Source organism: Mus caroli, chromosome 6 (assembly GCF_900094665.2).
Source record: "Mus caroli chromosome 6, CAROLI_EIJ_v1.1, whole genome shotgun sequence".
In the NCBI taxonomy this organism is placed as follows: Eukaryota; Metazoa; Chordata; class Mammalia; order Rodentia; family Muridae; genus Mus; species Mus caroli.
The window spans coordinates 34,146,368-34,164,248 of NC_034575.1; the positions used below are offsets into that span (position 1 = coordinate 34,146,368).

Consider the following 17,881-nt stretch of genomic DNA (forward strand, 5'->3'; position numbering starts at 1 on the left):
GTGCATACAAACACACACACACACACACACACACACACACACACACACACACACACACAATTAAAACTAAATCAAACCCTGGGAGGTGGGACAGGAGTTAAAAAAAAAAAGAAAAGACAAGACAATATATCTTGTAAAAGCAAGAATGAAAGGGCTGGAGAGATGGGCTGGTGGTTGAGAGCACTGGCTGCTCTTCCAGAGAACCTAAGTTCAGTTCCCAGCAGCACCTGGTAGCTCATTCCCACCTGCAGCTCCAGTTCCAGGGCATCCATACTCTCTTCTAGCCTCCGTAGGTAACAGGCATACCTGAAGCTGACCTGTATGTACAGGTAAATACTTATACTCATAAAAATGAATGAGTCCTTTAAAAGTTATCTATAATACAATACTATCGTGACATTATAAAAGCCCAGGTAAGATCATCTGACAGTGAACCACTAGAAAAGCAGAAAGAGTTTCTCTAAGGTGTCTTTAAAAGACAACATAGAGGTTGGAGAAATATCTCAGTGGTTACGAGCACTCACTGCTTCTCCATAGGACCTGGGTTCAATTCCCAACACTCATAAGATGGTTCACACCCATCCATACCTCCAGCTCTTGAGGATCTGATACCATCTTCTGATCAACGGAGTCACCCAGCATGCAGCATATATACACTCAGTCATAACACTCACACATAAAATACAAAGAGTAAATCTAAGAAAAAATTAAAGATAATATTAAAAATTCCTTAACTATACATACTATAAAAGAGGAATAAATCACATTAAAATTACAACAAAGGAGTCAGGCATAGTAGTGCATGCCTTTAATTCTAGTACTTGGGAGGCAGAGGCAGGTGGATCTCTGTGAGTTCAATGCCAGGCTGGTCTACATACTTAGTTCCAGGATGGCCAGAGCTACATAGTAAGACCTTTTCTTGAAAAACCAAAACAACAACAAGACAAAAACAAAATGACAACACAGGGCTAGAAAGATAGCTTAGGGGTTAAGAGAACTCACTGCTCTTGCAGAGAGCCTGAATTCACCTAACAACTAACCGACTATAACTCCAGCTCCAGGGGATTCAATGCCTCTGATCTTCATGGGCATCTGCACTCCTCTACACATACCTACACCCATATACATAATTAAAAATAATTTAAAAATTGCAACAAAAATATGAAGTCACTTAAGAAGAAACGAATGTACACAATCGTAATTTAAAACATGTATTGGGGTTGTAAAATATGATAGCAAGCCGGGCAGTGGTGGCGCACGCCTTTAATCCCAACACTTGGGAGGCAGAGGCAGGCAGATTTCTAAGTTCGAGGCCAGCCTGGTCTACAGAGTGAGTTCCAGGACAGCCAGGGCTACACAGAGAAACCCTGTATCGAAAAACCAAAAACAAACAAACAAAAAAAGATAGCAATAGAGAAAATATTTAGAAATAAGCATACAAGAATTTTATATATAAATAATTATGTATGCCCAATGACACCCTTAATCCCCAGATTGGGAGGCAGAAGCATCTCTGTGAGTTTGGGGCCAGTCTGGTCTATATAGGGAGCTCTAGAACAGCCAGGACATCAAGACACCAGGACACACACACACACACACACACACACACACACACACACACTTTAGAACATGCAAACTTTTTCCTCTCGGAAGAGAACAGAAAAAATCAAGTTATCTGAGCCGAAAGCACTTTAGCTGACAAATGATACTAAGTAGGTACAGGACAGAACTAAATGTCTGGAAACTTTCACGGACTGCTGAGGGAGGACTATTTTAGAGGTGGGCAGTGGAGCCAAGGTGATATAATCAGATTCAAGATCAAGCTTCAAAAGTAGGACTGAAGGACTTACTTGCTGGATTAATCGGGGTCGTGTGACAAAGAATATCAGAGAGAGCATCTAGCTCTTGGGTCTGTTAATTAAATGAAGGGAGATGCTGTTTAATGAGATGTTGGTTACAGTGAGAGGAGATGGTTAGTGGTGGCCTGGAGTGACAACCACATGGAGATCTAGACACTCATCCAAGCAAGGAATGACCACACACATCTGAGACTGACGAAATCTCAACTGGGGAGCCAGACACTCACAAGTCCATGCAGAGGATGGGAGGAGACCATCAAGGAACAAGTGCAGGCAGCAAGAGAAGTCCTTGGTTTGAGCCTAGCTGGTGTAGGAGCAGGTTAGGATACTAGGTACTTCTTTTTGTTTTTTCAAGACAAGGTTTCTCTGTAGTCCTAGATGTCTTGAGACTCACTCTATAGTGATCTAACTATTCTAATAGTATAAGGAGTCAAGAAATTCCTGAGAGCAGCTGGAAGGAGGCCTCACCTGGAAGTTCCTGACCCAGACACCAAATGAAAGCATTTTTTTTTTAAAGATTTATTTATTTATTTATTATACATAAGTACACTGTAGCTGTCTTCAGACACACCAGAAGAGGGCATCAGATCTCATTATGGGTGGTTGTGAGCCACCAGGTGGTTTCTGGGATTTGAACTCATGACCTTTGGAAGAGCAATCAGTGCTCTTACCCGCTGAGCCATCTCACCAGCCCGAAAGCAATGTTTCATGATGGATGGTGTAGATGATTTTTAATACAGCAACTGGCTGCTCTGGTAAGGGACCACATACGAAGACCTAGGTCTGAGTGATCTGGCTGGAATTCAGAGACATCTTTAATCCTTCTGACTGGAATACAAGCCCGTTGTACACACCTTTAATCCCAAACAATTAGGGTAAAAGTAGTTTGTAGAAGAAAGCAGCCATGTTTGAAAGTGATGTCTAATTGAGGGGCAGACAAAGTGATGAATCAGAGAAAGATTATGCCCAATTCTCATGAGAATAGCACAGGAAAGAGAACTCATTTAAGAGCAATCCAGGGGAGCTGGAGAGATGGCTCAATAGGTAAGAGCACTGACTGCTCTTCCAGAGGTCCTGAGTTCAAATCCCGGCAACCACATGGTGGCTCACAACCATCTGTAATGAGATCTGAGGCTCTCTTCTATAGCTAAGGTGTACTCATATATAATAAATAAATAAATCTTTAAAAACAAAAAAATTAAAAAAAAATAGAAAAAAGAGCAATGCAGGGAGAATCAGTCAGCGGGGCATCAGTGCAGTGCATCAGTGCAGTGAGCGCAGTGCAGGGGAGTTGAGTTAGTTTATGTAGTTCAGTACAGGTCAGCAAAGGCAGTTGAAGCCAGAGAATAAGGAGCTAGAAGATTAGAACAAACTTCCAGACTTAGTTTGAGGCCAAAGAGAGCAATTCAGTGAGAATCCTAGAGAAGCCAGATTGAGTCAGTCAGCTTGGAGAGGCCGTTGAGCCAGAGTTCAGAAAAAACTAGAAAGGGTGAGCTTATCAGCAGTAAATATACAAATCGACAATTACATAGAGTGAATAAAAGGTATTTCACAGGGTAATCAGCAGTTGTCCCAATACTAGGGATGTCATCTAAGAAAGGACAGAAAATTGGCTATTGTATTTACTGAGATGGAGGCTGCTGGTGGCCTTGGGCAATGGCCAAAGCCCATTCGGAAGATGCCAAGCAAAGTTAGAAAGCAAACAAGGGAATAAAATAAGTCACACATGGTGGCTCACTGTAATCTCAGCACTTGGGAAGCCACAAGTTCAAGGCCAGCCTGAGCTACACAGCCTGAGTTCTATGACATCTTGGTCTACAGAGTAAGACCCGTAGAGGGCTCAATATCCTGTATAGACAACCACTAGGGAAATCCGGAATGTTAAGCATGCTTATCACTTCAACAGAAGGATGTGTGTACCTGTTTTCCACCCAGAAGGCTGGAGTGGATGTTGTTCAAACCAGGTGATCTTTGCTGTCTGTATGGCCAATGTTTATTCTGGTCTCCCCCTCCTAGACCTTCATCTTTAGTTTTTTGTTTTTGTTTTCCCTCAGTCAACAGAACCCATCCTTAGGGGAGATTTCATATGTACTTTATAGCCTGGTGACCTCTATGCTACCTAGATAAGAGACCATGCCAGTCTTGTATTAATTTCTTCAAGCATCTCTTTAACTAGTTTCATACTTAAGAAAAAAAAATTTTAAGACAGACTTTTCAGACTCTGAGGTAGCATGAATTATTTATTTGGTTCCCACTTTATATATTAACTTTAGGACTAATAAATACATAGCTATTGGAGAGTGTTTCCTCTATCATTAGTATTTTATTAATTCATCATATTCCTCTGGCCACTATAATGACTATCCCGTGGGTCTGTGAAAAATATTCTCTTTTCAGATTTCAAATCAAATAAAGCTAGATTTTGTGTTGATAATTATGTTAAAGAGAGAGAGAGGGACCACATCAGATCCTAGGCCCTTAAGTTATAGAACCTATGTTCATGGTAGAGGCCACATGCAGTTTGCAATGGAGTTTTGATGCAACTGTGCCTTAAGCTTTACTGTGCACATGGAATTAAGAAAATTGTTATCAAGAAGCCTTTTTCCAGAAATGTGGTGTACTCAAATATGTCTACAATCAACTGCCTGGTGTCAGACTCTAGACGTTTGAACCAGGACTGGTTAAGTTGTGCTGAACCTAATTTCCTTCTTGCCTCTCAAGGTTAGTTTCTCTGCTGGCTGTAGAGTTTGTAGGGACCCCCTACAAAGACCCAGTTGGGAGCAGTAGCACATACCTTTAATCCCAGCATTGGCAGGCTGAGACATCTGTGAGTTCAAGGCCAGCCTGGGCTACATAGAGAATGCCAGGACAGCCAAGACTACATACACAGACCCTGTAAAGAGAGTGAGTGCATTGTAAAGTGTACCAGGGTTTGATTCCTGAAACCCACAAGAAAGGTAGGTGGGCGCTGTAGACCACCCGTGACCCTAGCACTCTGAGGGTGGGCGCTGTAGACCACCCGTGACCCTAGCACTCTGAGGGTACAGACGTGGGATCCCTGTGCCAAGCTGGGTTAGTGAAAGACAAAAGATCCGGTCTCAGTAAATAAAACAATCAAGGAAGACACCTGATGTCAACTCTGACCTCCACACCCAGACAGACAGTCAGACAGACAGACAGAGACACTGATACACAGACACAGAAAAAGGTTTAAGGTAGTAAACTAGGAAGTGGTTGGGTTCACAACTTCTTCACTTAACCTTTGGTTACAATTATAAGTGCTTATCACACCTGAAATGTAATTTTGTTGTTTTGAGACAGGATCTCACGAAGTTGCCCAAGTTAGCCTAAAACTTGCTATGTTGAACAGGCTGGCTTTGGATTTATGATTCTCCTTCCTCAAACTCCCAAGAGCTGGGATGATAGGCTTGTACCACCGTGCCTGCCTCCAGAAGGAGATATTTAGAAGCAAACATTCCTTTGTGAGAACAGAAGCAAAACCCAGCAGTTACCACCCTTCCAGGTGGACCAACAAGCTGCCTCACAGAACGAGCACTGACTGGCCTTATGTAAGAGCCCTGAGGTGAGTGTGAGCCAGCAGGTGGAGAGGAGGCAGTTACACAGGAACACAGGCAGCAGCAGAGTCATCTGGTGAGCACCTACCTGTGGTCAGCACTGGGTCTCTGCCTCCCGGTCCACAGTCTTCTATTCACGGAAGTGGGAGGAGGGGAGGAAGGCAGCGGTGGGGGAGGGGGAGGCAGAGAGGGCAGGGGAGGCAGGTTTCTCTTCTCTTTCTTGAAGCTGATGCCTGGGCTGACATCCTTGTCCCCTTCTCCAGCATGTTTGAATGTTCTGCGGGGCTTGGGGACAGGGTTGATAAAAGGCTTTGGGGGGTACCACCTGGAGCCCCTGTAGACACTCTCCTGGCCTTTCCACTCCTCTGAAATCTCAGGGCCCGGCTCCCTGACCTCCAGGTGGTGAGCTCTCCGGCCAGCTGCTAAGGCACCCCCCTTCTCGTGGCTGTCAGGACTGGGCTGGTCTTCCTCTGTCTTGTCAGGCAGACAGTGAGGTGAATAACAAGTCCCCGGCATCTGAGGGTCCAAGCCAGCGGAGCCATCCTTCAAGGCCTTCTCTAGTCTCTTGACCTGTCTCAGCACAGAGAGATGGTCACTTTGAAAGCGTAGATCGCTGGGTTTCAGCTCACGACCTCGGTGCTGGCTGAGCTCTGGCTGTCCATCGATTGGCCTCGGGCCTGGCAACTGTTCTGTGTCCTGACACACAGTTCTCACCCGGCTGTCATTTTGCAATCTCTCTGTTTCAAGCCTCATTCCATTCTTAGTTCTGGTGAGCTCACTGGCTTTTCTCTCTACCTTGCAGGATGGCAGGTGGTCCTCTTGGCCATCTGTTTGCCTGGCGGGATCGGAGGCGGGTGGCTCCTTCTTGCCTTCCCACTTGGATATCTTGTCCTTTATGCTGAGGGGCTGGGGCTGGGCTCTGGCTCGGGCGGATGGTCCAGGGTTCTGGACACTGTTAAGCTGCTTCTTCCAGGGCCTGCTGGCTTCTTTAGCGCCAAGGTCTGCAGCCGGGCCACTGATGATCATGTTGGAGCTGAGCATGTCCACTCTGGCCTCCAGCATGAGGGTGTGGGGGCTCCCTGAGGGACTCCTTCCCAAGGGCACTGCTGGATGAGTCTTCTGCAAAGGAATGGGTCTCCCAAGTGGTTGCCTTCCAGGTACTTCCCTAGTCTTTGCAACTTCTGCCTTGACCCTGTACCAGAGACACAGAGATATAAACACAAGAGGGGTTTGTAAGTTACTGTTCTTGGCCAATCATAGAGAGTTACCAGGACTCAGATGTAAATATTATATATAAATTACCAACCACAACACTGAAGTTATCACTTTTTAAAAAAAGATTTATTTTATGTATATGAGTACACTGTCGTTATCTTCAGACAAACCAGAAGAAGGCATCGGATCCCATTACAGATGGTTGTGAGCCACCATGTGGTTGCTGGGAATTGAACTCAGGATCTCTGCAAGAGTAGCCAGTGTTCTTAACCACTGAGCCATCTCTCCAGCCCTGAAACTATCTATCATTTTTAAAAAGAGATTTATTTTTATTATTTTTAAATTTTATGTGTATGGGTGTTCTCCTGCGTATCATGCCCATTAACCTTGTGTGTGCTGGTGCCCGGTGCCCAGGGACGTCAGAAGTGGGGTCAGATCCCTGGAACTGGAGTTATAGATAGATGGTTATGAGCTGCCAGGTGGGTGCTGGGAACTGAACCCAGGTCCTCTATTAGAACAGTACTTTTAACTGCTGAGCCATCTTTCCAGCCTTTGAAGCTACTTAAAAAAAAAAAAAAGATTTATTTTATTTGTTGTTGTTGTTGTTGTTTCTTTCAAGACAGGGTTTCTTCATATAGCCCTGGCTGTCCTGGAACTCACTCTGTAGACCAGGCTGGCCTTGAACTCAGAAATCCACCTGCCTCTGCCTCCTAAGTGCTGGAATTAAAGGCAGCAACACTACCGCCCGGCTATTTTATTACTTTTGTATGTATGTCTTTTCTTGAGACGGGGTTTCTCACTAGCCTGAAACTATTAGGCTAGACTGGCTGGGTAGTGGGCCTTTGGGATCCTGCTGTCTCTGCATCTCCATTGCTAGGATCATAAACTGCCATACCCAACTATTTCACACAGGATCCCCCCAGCACAGCAATGACTAAAAACTAAAATAATGCTACAAGTCTTTAAGTCTTTGACAATCCTAGGCTTAACAAACTGCCTTGAGGTGAGGTGGGAAGCCAGGGTAAGTTGAGGACTCTCTCTGGAGCATGTACCCCACTGAAAGGTCTCTCCAGGAGAGAGGTTGTTATGTCTACTTCCCTGGCAGGGCTGGAGTCAGTGATACCTGTTGCCTGAGTGAATGTGAGTCCACAGGGAGATCTGGATTTTATACATGGCCTAGCAATGCACCGTCCAATACAGTCTCTAGCAGCCATGAGTAGCTATTTGAACTCGAGTCCCTCAGTTGCCCCAGATGCTTGCAAGACACTCACAAACCCCATGTGGCAAATGGCTTCTTACTGGATAAAAGAGGTCCTCTGTGATTGCAGATAGCTTTGTCTAGCATATACGTGTGGAACTAGACTCCTCTAAATATGGCTTTAGGAGGTCAGTACCACAAAGGTGCCAAAGACTCCTTAGGCAGAAAACATCTGAATGCTAATGAGAGTGAGAATATATGTGCTTAGAAATAGAAAACATTCGCACAGCATAGATCAGGCTATGTGTGGCGTCTAGATGCGTGGGTGCTGTAAACAGGCGTGAAGCTAGCAGGGGGGGGCGGCACATTTCCCAAATTTACATAAATCTGACTGTATAGTGACCAAGGAACTCCAGCTAAGGTTCACAGCAAGGCATGCATAGTTAGCCGCTGCATTCATCCTGTTACTGTGACTTTGCATTGCAAAGACCAGGAGTCCTTTATATAAAAGGCCTCTCTCTCCCTTGGTTACATCATGGGCCACCAAATCAGGCTGCTGTTCTTGGTTCTTGGTTGTGCAGTATAAATTTCAAACTTGAGAGAGCACAGATACACTTTCCACGGTGATCAGAGTAGAATTTCTTTTTGAAAACAACAATTAGGATTCATAATAGTGCTTACAAAAGAAAAAAATAGTATTTATTTTATTTGTACTTTATGCAAGAGTGTTTGCCTGCATAGATAGGCCTGGTGTCCCTGGAGACCAGAAGAGGGTGCCACACCCTTGGGACTAGAGTTACAGATGATTGTGAGCTGCTGTGTGGGTGCTGGAAACCAAGAGCTCTTAACTTCTGAGCCACCTCCCAATCCTTACAATTTTTTTAGTTGTCTCCAGGGTGGTAGATGAATTTAGATTTGAGGCAGAATCACCATTCATTGCTATTTTCCTGAGAACTGAAATGGCAGATGGAAGAGGACAGACAGGGGAGAATGTGACCATCCAGGTTAGTGTATGCTGCTGGCAGCCATCAACAGAGCGGAATCCCCCAGTCACATCTGCTACCTCACGGCTCTGACAGACTGGGGCTTGAGTCCTTGCTAATTTTCCTTCTCAACATGGAGAGTGAGCACAGGGATTGAGCTGGGTGGGCTCTACCACCGAACCATGGCCCTAGTCCTCTTTTTTCTTTTCTTTTAAAAGTAGGAATGCTAGCTGCCTTCTGTAGACGAGAGCCTTCTGCATGCAGAAGCCGTATAATCTAGTTTGTTGTTACTAGTGTATGGTAGGTTGATAGTACATATGCATTTAATAAATGAATATATATAAAATAAGCACATATATATTTATATATAAATGTACTATATATTTATACAATATTTGTTTATATAATATATAAATATATAGAATAAACATATTTAAATATATAAATATGCATTATATAAAAATATATAGATTATATATGTACCCCAAGGCACTCAACTGATTACAACTAATTGTGACCATTATAGTTTTCATTTAATATCCCAAATACCTGGAGTCACTCAACAAGACTAGAAGAAGAGACAATGGCTTGTTGGAAGAACATTACCAAGGTCAAGCAAGAAGAGTACAGGGTGATGACACTATTTTAACTGTCCCCAGGACAGACAGAGTGTCTTCTCCACATGACTCTTATACCCGTGGGTGTCTGCAGTTCCTGTTTCTAGCGTCTGGGCTGCAGAGAGTTGTGATGAAATTGGTGATAGCAGAATATGAACGGGGGTGGGGGGGAGGGGGGAGGCTCCACGCTAGCAGAAGATGGGAACTGCCCACCGTGTGGACAGCTACGGCTGCAAAGCTTTAGCGTTCAGAGAGAAGTGAAAAACTGTGATTCTATAGCTAGAAGAAGATGCCCTGGCCTGGAAGGCACATAACACTCACTCAGCAATATCCAGACCTCTCAAGGCTCAAATGAAGGCAGTTCAGGGAGCCGTCTGACAGGAGGCTCAGGAGAGTGACATTCCCCGGTTAAGGAAAGGGAGTAGGTGCAAGTAGTAAAAGGGAGAAGTAGACAGGCCGTCAGTTCCTACACTCTTGGGGAGAACAGAGGGAGGTGGAGAAGCGTGCTCATCTACTTCCAGGGCGCATGCGCATGCAAAGGGCGGCTCTTACTTGTCAGCCAATCTGTAGCTCAGTTGGGCTGTGGCTGTCTGTGGCCTGCCTGCACACGGTCACCATGTCAGCACCAAGAGAGACTCCAGGAAGCCTAGAGGACCAGTGATAAAGACTCTGTGAGGCACATGGGCCCCTCCTTCAGAAGGAAGCAGGTATGTGGTCCCACTTCATCCGGAATGGGAGGTGGCAAGAAGAAACTAGAAAACCTGTCCCGGGCGGATGAAGTCACATGACCTCCTGGGGCTTCCAAGACTTCTACCTGCCAGGTAAAACTGAGGGTATTCAATGTCTTGGCTCAGAACTTCCTCAAAGGAATCAAGAGGCCTGTTTCAAAACATGCTAACAGATCTTAGGTACCAGGAGGGAAAGGCCCGATAAGAGACAGAAATAAATGTGGTCTGAATGTTAATGACCCCACAGGCTCATATATTTGCATATTTAGTCCCCAGTTAGAGGAAGTATGTTGCTGGGGTGGGCTTTGATGTTTCAAGAGCACAGCCAGGCTCAGTCAGTCGCTACCTCTCTCAGTGTCTGTCTGTCTCTGGCTGCCGCCTGGGGATCAGGATGTAAAGCTCTCAGCTACTGTTCTGGTGCCATCTGTCCTAGCACTCTTCATCATAACGATCAGGGTGGAGTAAAACCTCTGAAACTTTACGCAAGCCCCAGTTAAACCCTTTTCCTTCCTAAAAGAGCTGCCTTGGTCATGGTGTCTCTTGACAGCAATAGAATAGTGACTAAGACAACAAATACATAAATTCAATTAAAACATAAGACAAATAAACATAGAGCACTCATGGATCACACTTTATGAAATGAAGACACGGTCTGGTGAGATGGCTCAGGGGGTAAAGTGCTTGCCACCGAACCCGAGGACCTGAGTTCAAGCCCCAGTCTGTCCTTTTCACCAGTGTGCGTGCACATCCAAATAAATAATGTGCACAAACACTCTTTTTAAGAGGAAGCAGGCAAGGAGGGACCCGAAAGCTGAACTGGAGCAGACGAAGCCGTTGGGAGTTGGGGCGCAGGGAGAGCTGGAGCATAGACTTGCCCAGGAGTCTAGCTGTTGCTTTACGGCAACCCAGCACGATATACTCTGGAATAAATCTGTGGTGTAACCGAGCCCAGTTCTCCAAGGAAGCCAGGAGCTCAGGCCCACCCATCCCACAGTGGAGGGGAGCCCTGAAAGGCCTTTCAGGGACAGGAAGGAACCCATTGTTCCTCTCACAACTCTCACACGGCTGAAGCTTCTGGAGTCTCTCCATGTGGCTGGGCCCACAGACACTGCCTTTCTGTCCTCTTCTGGCAGATAGCCACATGGGCCAGGGGGTGGGGAGAAGGGAGCACAGCCCATCTCAGCCCCATCCCCCTGCTCTCTACAGCCTGCACTCTGGCTCCACAGACCAAACACCCACAGCGCAATCTTCTCCCATTGAGCCAGGCAGCTCTCCATCTTTTTCTTTTAGGCTCGTGCCAAGCTGTGTGCAGGATGCTCTAGGAGACTCCAAGACTCTGTCTCCTTCCTTGAGGAGCACACCAGGACAGTGCCTGGACTACAGTCAGCTCCTGCAGCAGCTCTCCCTCAGGGGAGACACCCCCCCNCCCCCCCACCTCCCCCCACCGCCCCACCCCGCTGTCTGAGGAAGCAAAGCGTTTTCCAGATGGAGCAGAGCCACCACCATCCTTCCAGGGGCTGCTTCCAAGTAGCTTTAGCCTCAAACACGTGACACTTAAGTGAAGTCACTTCCCACCAGGTAATAACTCCCAGTACTAAAATCACAGGCTCCTGGGGACCAGTCCTACTGCAAGAGTGAATCTGAATGGGCAGCAGAGTCTGGAAGTGAAGAGAAAAAGAACGCACGCGCGCGCGGTTCACATTTAGCAATCAGGGTGTCTCAATTCACACAAGTATGGAGTATGCTGCTCTCATTCATTTTTTTTCTTTTTTCCTTTTTTTTTTTTTTTTTTGCCCTTGACGATTAGAATAGGTTAGACAGATGTCTCAGTGGGTAGAGATACTTGCTGCCAATCAAGAGTTCGCCACCAGAGCCCACAGGGTAAGAGAAATTGACTTATACAACTTGTCCTCTGACCTTTACCGGCATGCTATGGCACACATGCAACACATACACCATACACACACACACACACACACACACACACACACACACACACACACACAGATAAATGTACACATAAAAAATAATAAATCCAGGCTGGAGAGATGGCTCAGTGGTTAAGAACACTTTTTATTTTAGGAACTGAACTAAGACCTGAGTTCAGCTTCTAACAGCCACATGAGGAGGCTCGCCACCACCTATAACTTCAGCTCTGTGGGGGTCTGACACACCCTTCTGGCCTGCACTGGCATCAGCACACACAGTATGTACTCACACACACATGTAAATAAGAATAATCAATCTTTTTTTTTCCCCCTTTGTTTTTTGTTTTTGTTTGTTTGTTTGTTTTTGCGACAGGGTTTCTCTGTGTATCCCTGACTGTTCTGGAACTCACTCAGTACACCAGGCTGGCCTTGAACTCAGAAATCTACCTGACTCTGCCACCCAAGTGCTGGGATCAAAGGCATGTATCAACAGGCTTGCTTCCTAAAAAATCAATCCTAAAAGAAAGAAGTAAATAAAAGACTAAGACGGTATGTCTAGACTTGTTTGGGAATGCTTTGTATACATAAGCCTTACTGTCACTTTATAGGTCTGGGAGACAGTCAATTTTTCAAATCTGTGAACCTGGGGACATCTGTGATACACCCAATCAACTGTCTGGGGGCTGGTCTGGAACCTAGCATGATAAATAATAGTATTTAGAAGATTTTCACACAATTGAGAATTCATTTTTCTCTCCGGCAATTTGGCCTTGTGATTCAGACTGCTGACCAAGAGGGATAATGAAAGAATATTAATACCACATTTCCTCACCCAACTGTTTTCTATAAAAGCAGAACTTCCTATTAGCCAGATGGGCTTAATTATTACTATTTTTTGTTTTCTGAAACAGAGTGTGCAGCACACACACATGCATGAGTGTGTGTATGTATGTGTGTCAGGCTGTCTTAGAATTAATGGCAATTCTCCTGCCTCAGACTGGTATTACAGGAGTGTACCATCTCATCTCCAACTATTAAAAAAATTTAACAGCCCTAAAATGATCTATAGATACAGAGTTCACATTTTTTTAAGGATTTGCTTTTATGTGTATGAGTGTTTTGCCAGTATGTGTGTCTGTGTCACATACACACTTGGAGCCTACAGAGGTAAGAAGAGGGCATTGGTTGGATGGATCTTCTAGAACTGGACTGCAGCTATGACACGGCACTGGGAACCAAACTCTGGTCATCTGTAAGTGCTCTGAGCTGCCAAGCCATCTCTCAAGGCCATTGCTGCATTTATTTAAAAAGCATTTTTTTTTTCAGATCCTTTAAGCATATCCCATCCCCGGGATTTACAGTCCAGTCAAACCTACCTCCCTCTACACCATTTTTTCAATTTGCAGGGAGCTTGAACTACAAGTCATTAATTAGAAAAACAACGCCTCAGCTGGGCATGGTGGCGCACGCCTATTTAGCCTTTAATCCCAGCACTCGGGAGGCAGGTGGATTTCTGAGTTCGAGGCCAACCTGGTCTACAAAGTGAGTTCCAGGACAGCCAGGGCTATACAGAGAAACCCTGTCTCAAACAAAAACAAAACAAAACAAAAAAAATCAAAAAAAAAATACACCGACGCCTCTCTGGCAAAGGCTAGAGAATTAAAACAGAAACGAGTTTATCCCAAGGTAGAAGGGGAAGCCTCCAGGGCCCTGGCACTGTCTGTGGCGTCCACCCCAGCCTGACTTTCTGCCTCTCTTCCCTCCCCAGTGACCAGGGAGACTTGGGCATTAATCATCCCCTTGTGACTTAAATAGGATGGTTCAGAATCTCATCAAGTATATTCTTGCTGTTTTTAAACGTTTAGTTTTAATCATGTGCACATGTGTAGGTCTGTGTGTGAGTGTGTGGGTGTGAGTGCAAGCGGCCAGAAGCATCAGATCCCCAGGAGTTGGAGTTACAGGTGGTTGTGAAATGTCTCACCTGGAGCTAGAGAGATGGCTCAGCAGGAGAGCACTGGCTGCTCCTCCCGAGGACCCATTTCCATTCTCAGCACTGGCAAGACTGCTGACAAACCATCTGTAACTCCAGTGCCAGGAGACACCCACCTTGTCAGCCTCCATGCACGGTGTACCACATATGCGCAGGTAAAGTCATTAAAACTGTAACTAATAAAAGTATGTTTACTTAATTGAGAATAAAGGAATCCAGGCAGGGAAGCAGGTGCATCTCCCGACTTCAAGTTGGCATACTATTTCTGCTGCACAATATTTACATAACTTGATTTTTAAAATGGTCATATGCAGGCTGGACCAATAGCTCAGTGGTTAGTGCTAGATTGTTGCAGATTACACTTATTATTTATTAGTATTTTCTTTTTCTTTCTACTGTTTCTTTTTTTTTTCCCCAAGACAGGTTTTCTCTGTATAGCTCTGTCTATCCTGGGCCTTGCTCTGTAAACCAGGCTGGCCTTGGATTCACTGAGATCCGCCTGCCTCTTAGTTGTCAGTAGTTTAAAAAACAATCCAATATTTGCACATATGGAAGATGATGGAGAAATTTGAACCCCAGGACCCTCCTAAAAATGTCTGTGCACTGCCTCACAATGACCTCGAGGAATCACACAATAAGCTCTCTGTACAAGATGTTTACAATCACAGCTCAGAGATGTTTGGGGAGAAAGCGCTGCATCTGCCTGTACTAAACATGTACGATTTGGGGAGGGGAGTGGGGGTTTAGGACATGTTTTTTCTGTAACAGAGCCCTGGCTGTCCTGGACTTGATTTGTAGACCAGGCTGGCCTTGAACTCACAAAGATCTGCCTGCCTCTGTATCCCAAGTGCTGCGATTAAAGGTGTATGTCACCACTGCCAGCTTCATGTACACATTTAAAAACTTTATTTATTTATTGTGTGTAGCACAGCATTTATATGGATGTCAGAGAACAGCTTTGGGGAGTTGGTCCTTTCTTTCCACCATGGGGATCCAAGGGTTGGAATTCAGGTCATCACACCAACCCTTGTATTGTTTCTGAGACAGGAAAAGCTTATCTCAAACGTCTATCCTCCTGCCTCAGTTCAAGGACTGTAGCTATGCCACCATGCCCATCGATCTTGGACTGTAACATCTTTTTTTTAAAGATGTATGTATGTATATATGTATGTATGTATTTATTTATTATGTGTGTACACTGTAGCTGTCTTCAGTGTACACTCCAGAAGAGGGCATTAGATTTTTCTTATGGATGGTTGTGAGCCACCATGTGGTTGCTGGGATTTGAACTCAGGACCTTTGGAAGAGCAGTCGGCGTTCTTAACCGCTGAGCTATTTCACCAGCCTGGACTGTAACATCTTAATATGACTTATTTTGAAGCAAGGCAAGACTTTTCTCCTTATTCTCTCGGGGATTTGCTATAGAAATGGAGGACCGCAGTTCCCCACACTGGCTTCAATATCAAGGCTGCTTTTGGGTCAGGAGCATAAGCTGAGTCACACTGCGAATGCCTGTGACCATGAACACTCACTCAGTCAGTGATAATATTTTCTTTTAGCCACCTGATAGGTATTTTCCTGATACCTGTCAGTCTGATGTATCAGTGCCTATGGGAACCTGAGGCTAGCCTGCCTGAGAGACCTCACGTGGTGCTGACGAGGCCGAAAGCAGGTCAAGATGTCACCTCTCCCTTCCCTAAAGGCAGGAAGGGTTTTCTGCAGTGTGCAGAGCACTCTTTCATATAGAGATGTATTTGGCCACCGTAGGATTAAGGGAAGGCGTTTTTTGTTGTTGTTGTTGTTGTTTTCTCTCTCTCTTGATATTATGTAGAAATCATGTTCCAGTTCTCTTCTCTCCTTAGCAATGTTAATGCTAACCGGGCGTGGTGGTGCATGCCTTTAATCCCAGCACTCAGAGGCAGGCGGAATTTCTGAGTTCGAGGCCAGCCTGGTCTACAAAGTGAGTTCCAGGACAGCCAGGGCTACACAGAGAGACCCTGTCTCGAAAAACAAAAAACAAACAAGCAATGCTAATGCTAATTAGCAATTAGAATTGCTTCCCTGTTGCCTCCTATGGAGGGTGAGAATTCAGATTTGCACTTCCATGGGCTTCGTGTACAGGAACACAAGTTAGAGGGTGAGGAAGGGTTATGGTGTCAGTCCCCCTCAGTGTCCCTAACAGGGCTGGCTCTGACAAAGCCAGTGTGTGTCTGTCATAAGCACTGAACCAGAAGTTACAGAGCTGGGTGGCGCACCTCACAATTCCAGTATTCGAGAGGTAGCGGCAGAAGAATCTGGAGATCAAGGATTCTCTCAGCTATCTGATAATGGTTCCATAAGATCCCATACAAACAGTACAATTCAAAAAGTATGCACTGAAATATACTCAAGTATGACTTCATAGGCTTAGTTTGGATTTCTCTTTAGTGTGTGCTGGACACTGAAGCCAGGGACTAACACATATCCAACTAACACAAGCTCCATCCTGAGCTCAATCCTTCTGGTTTGGTTTTGTTTTGAAATAAGAAGTAGTACAGAGCTGGGGAGATGCTCCGATACTCAGAGCAGCACTGGCTGCTCTTCCAAAGGACCTGTATTTGATTCCCAGCACCCACGTGGCGGCTCACACCCGTCTGTAACTTCAGTATTAGGGGACCAGTGCTCTTTTGTGATTTCCTTTAATCCCAGCACTCGGGAGGGGTCAAGTAGGCTGATCTCTGAGTTCACTCCCAGCCTGGTCTACAGAGTAAGTTTTGGGACAGCCAGAGCTACACAGAGAAATACTGTTTTGAAGAAAAAAAAAAAGCACATAAAATTTAAAGATAAAAACTCCTTAATCCCAGCACTTGGGAGGCAGAAGCAGGTGGATTTCTGAGTTTGAGGCCAGCCTGGTCTACAAAGTGAGTTCCAGGACAGCCAGGGCTATACAGAGAAATCCTGTCTCGAAAAAACAAANCTGTCTCGAAAAAACAAAACAAAAAACAAAACAAAAAAACCAACCTTGTCCTCCAAAAAAAAAGTACACGTCTTTTTTTTTTTTTTTTTTTTTTGGTGCACCGTAGGTTCACAAACTGGTAAGAGTCAGATTCTAACTTTCTTTAAACTCCTAAATATTTACACCATTCTTGCTTCTCTCTGTTCTCAGACATGACAGGAATTATGTTTTATTTCCTATCTCTATTTCCTCAGAGATCAACGCTCTGCCATTTATCTGACGAGAAAATGAATCTGCGAGAATTCAGCCACTTGCTTAAATTCATAACTCACAGGTAATGAAAGCAGGATTGCAGCTACTCACTAAATGCAAGCAGGTGACAGGGTCAGGGTGACAAGGCTACATCCCCGACTCCTCCCTCACCCACGGTTTCAGTTACCTGTGGTCAGGTGCCGTAAGTTAAATTATTACCTGAAAACTGATAGGCAAAAGAGAAAGGATCTGTAATTTTTTGTTTTGTTTGTTTTGTTTTGTTTTATTTGTTTTTGTCTGAGTCCCAGTCTCACTCGGTAGCTCTGGCTGTCCTGGAATTCATTATGTAGACCAGGCTGGACTGGAACTCACAAACAAACTGCCTGCCTCAGCATCCTACGGGCATGTGCCACCACACCAGCTCATTTGCATATTTTACATGCGTGCTAGCATGGGGGAAACCTCATGCTGTTCTGCCCCATCTCACCAGATGGGAATCAGTCCTTGGTCCTGCAGTACAGGTTGTGTCACAGGGTAGACTCACCAGTTACAGAGACATAGTCAGTAATGATATCAGGATGCTCATGTGCAAAACTATTAC

At 45.0% G+C, this 17,881-nt stretch overlaps 1 protein-coding gene across 4 annotated transcripts in view; it reads right to left on the minus strand.

Moving 5' to 3' along the window:
* The window catches only part of Dennd2a (DENN domain containing 2A), a 94,215-nt gene that overhangs the window by 53,694 nt on the left and 22,640 nt on the right, over positions 1 to 17,881 (minus strand). For 3 of the 4 annotated variants that reach the window (XM_029478945.1, XM_029478947.1, XM_029478946.1), the window contains exon 2: positions 5,523 to 6,626. In XM_029478945.1, coding sequence (XP_029334805.1) covers positions 5,523 to 6,496 — 974 coding nt within the window. In that variant the 5' untranslated portion in view covers positions 6,497 to 6,626. Of the gene's footprint in view, positions 1 to 5,522; positions 6,627 to 9,999; positions 10,094 to 17,881 lie in introns of those variants that run through there. The other variant, XM_021164801.2, reaches the window with a different exon arrangement.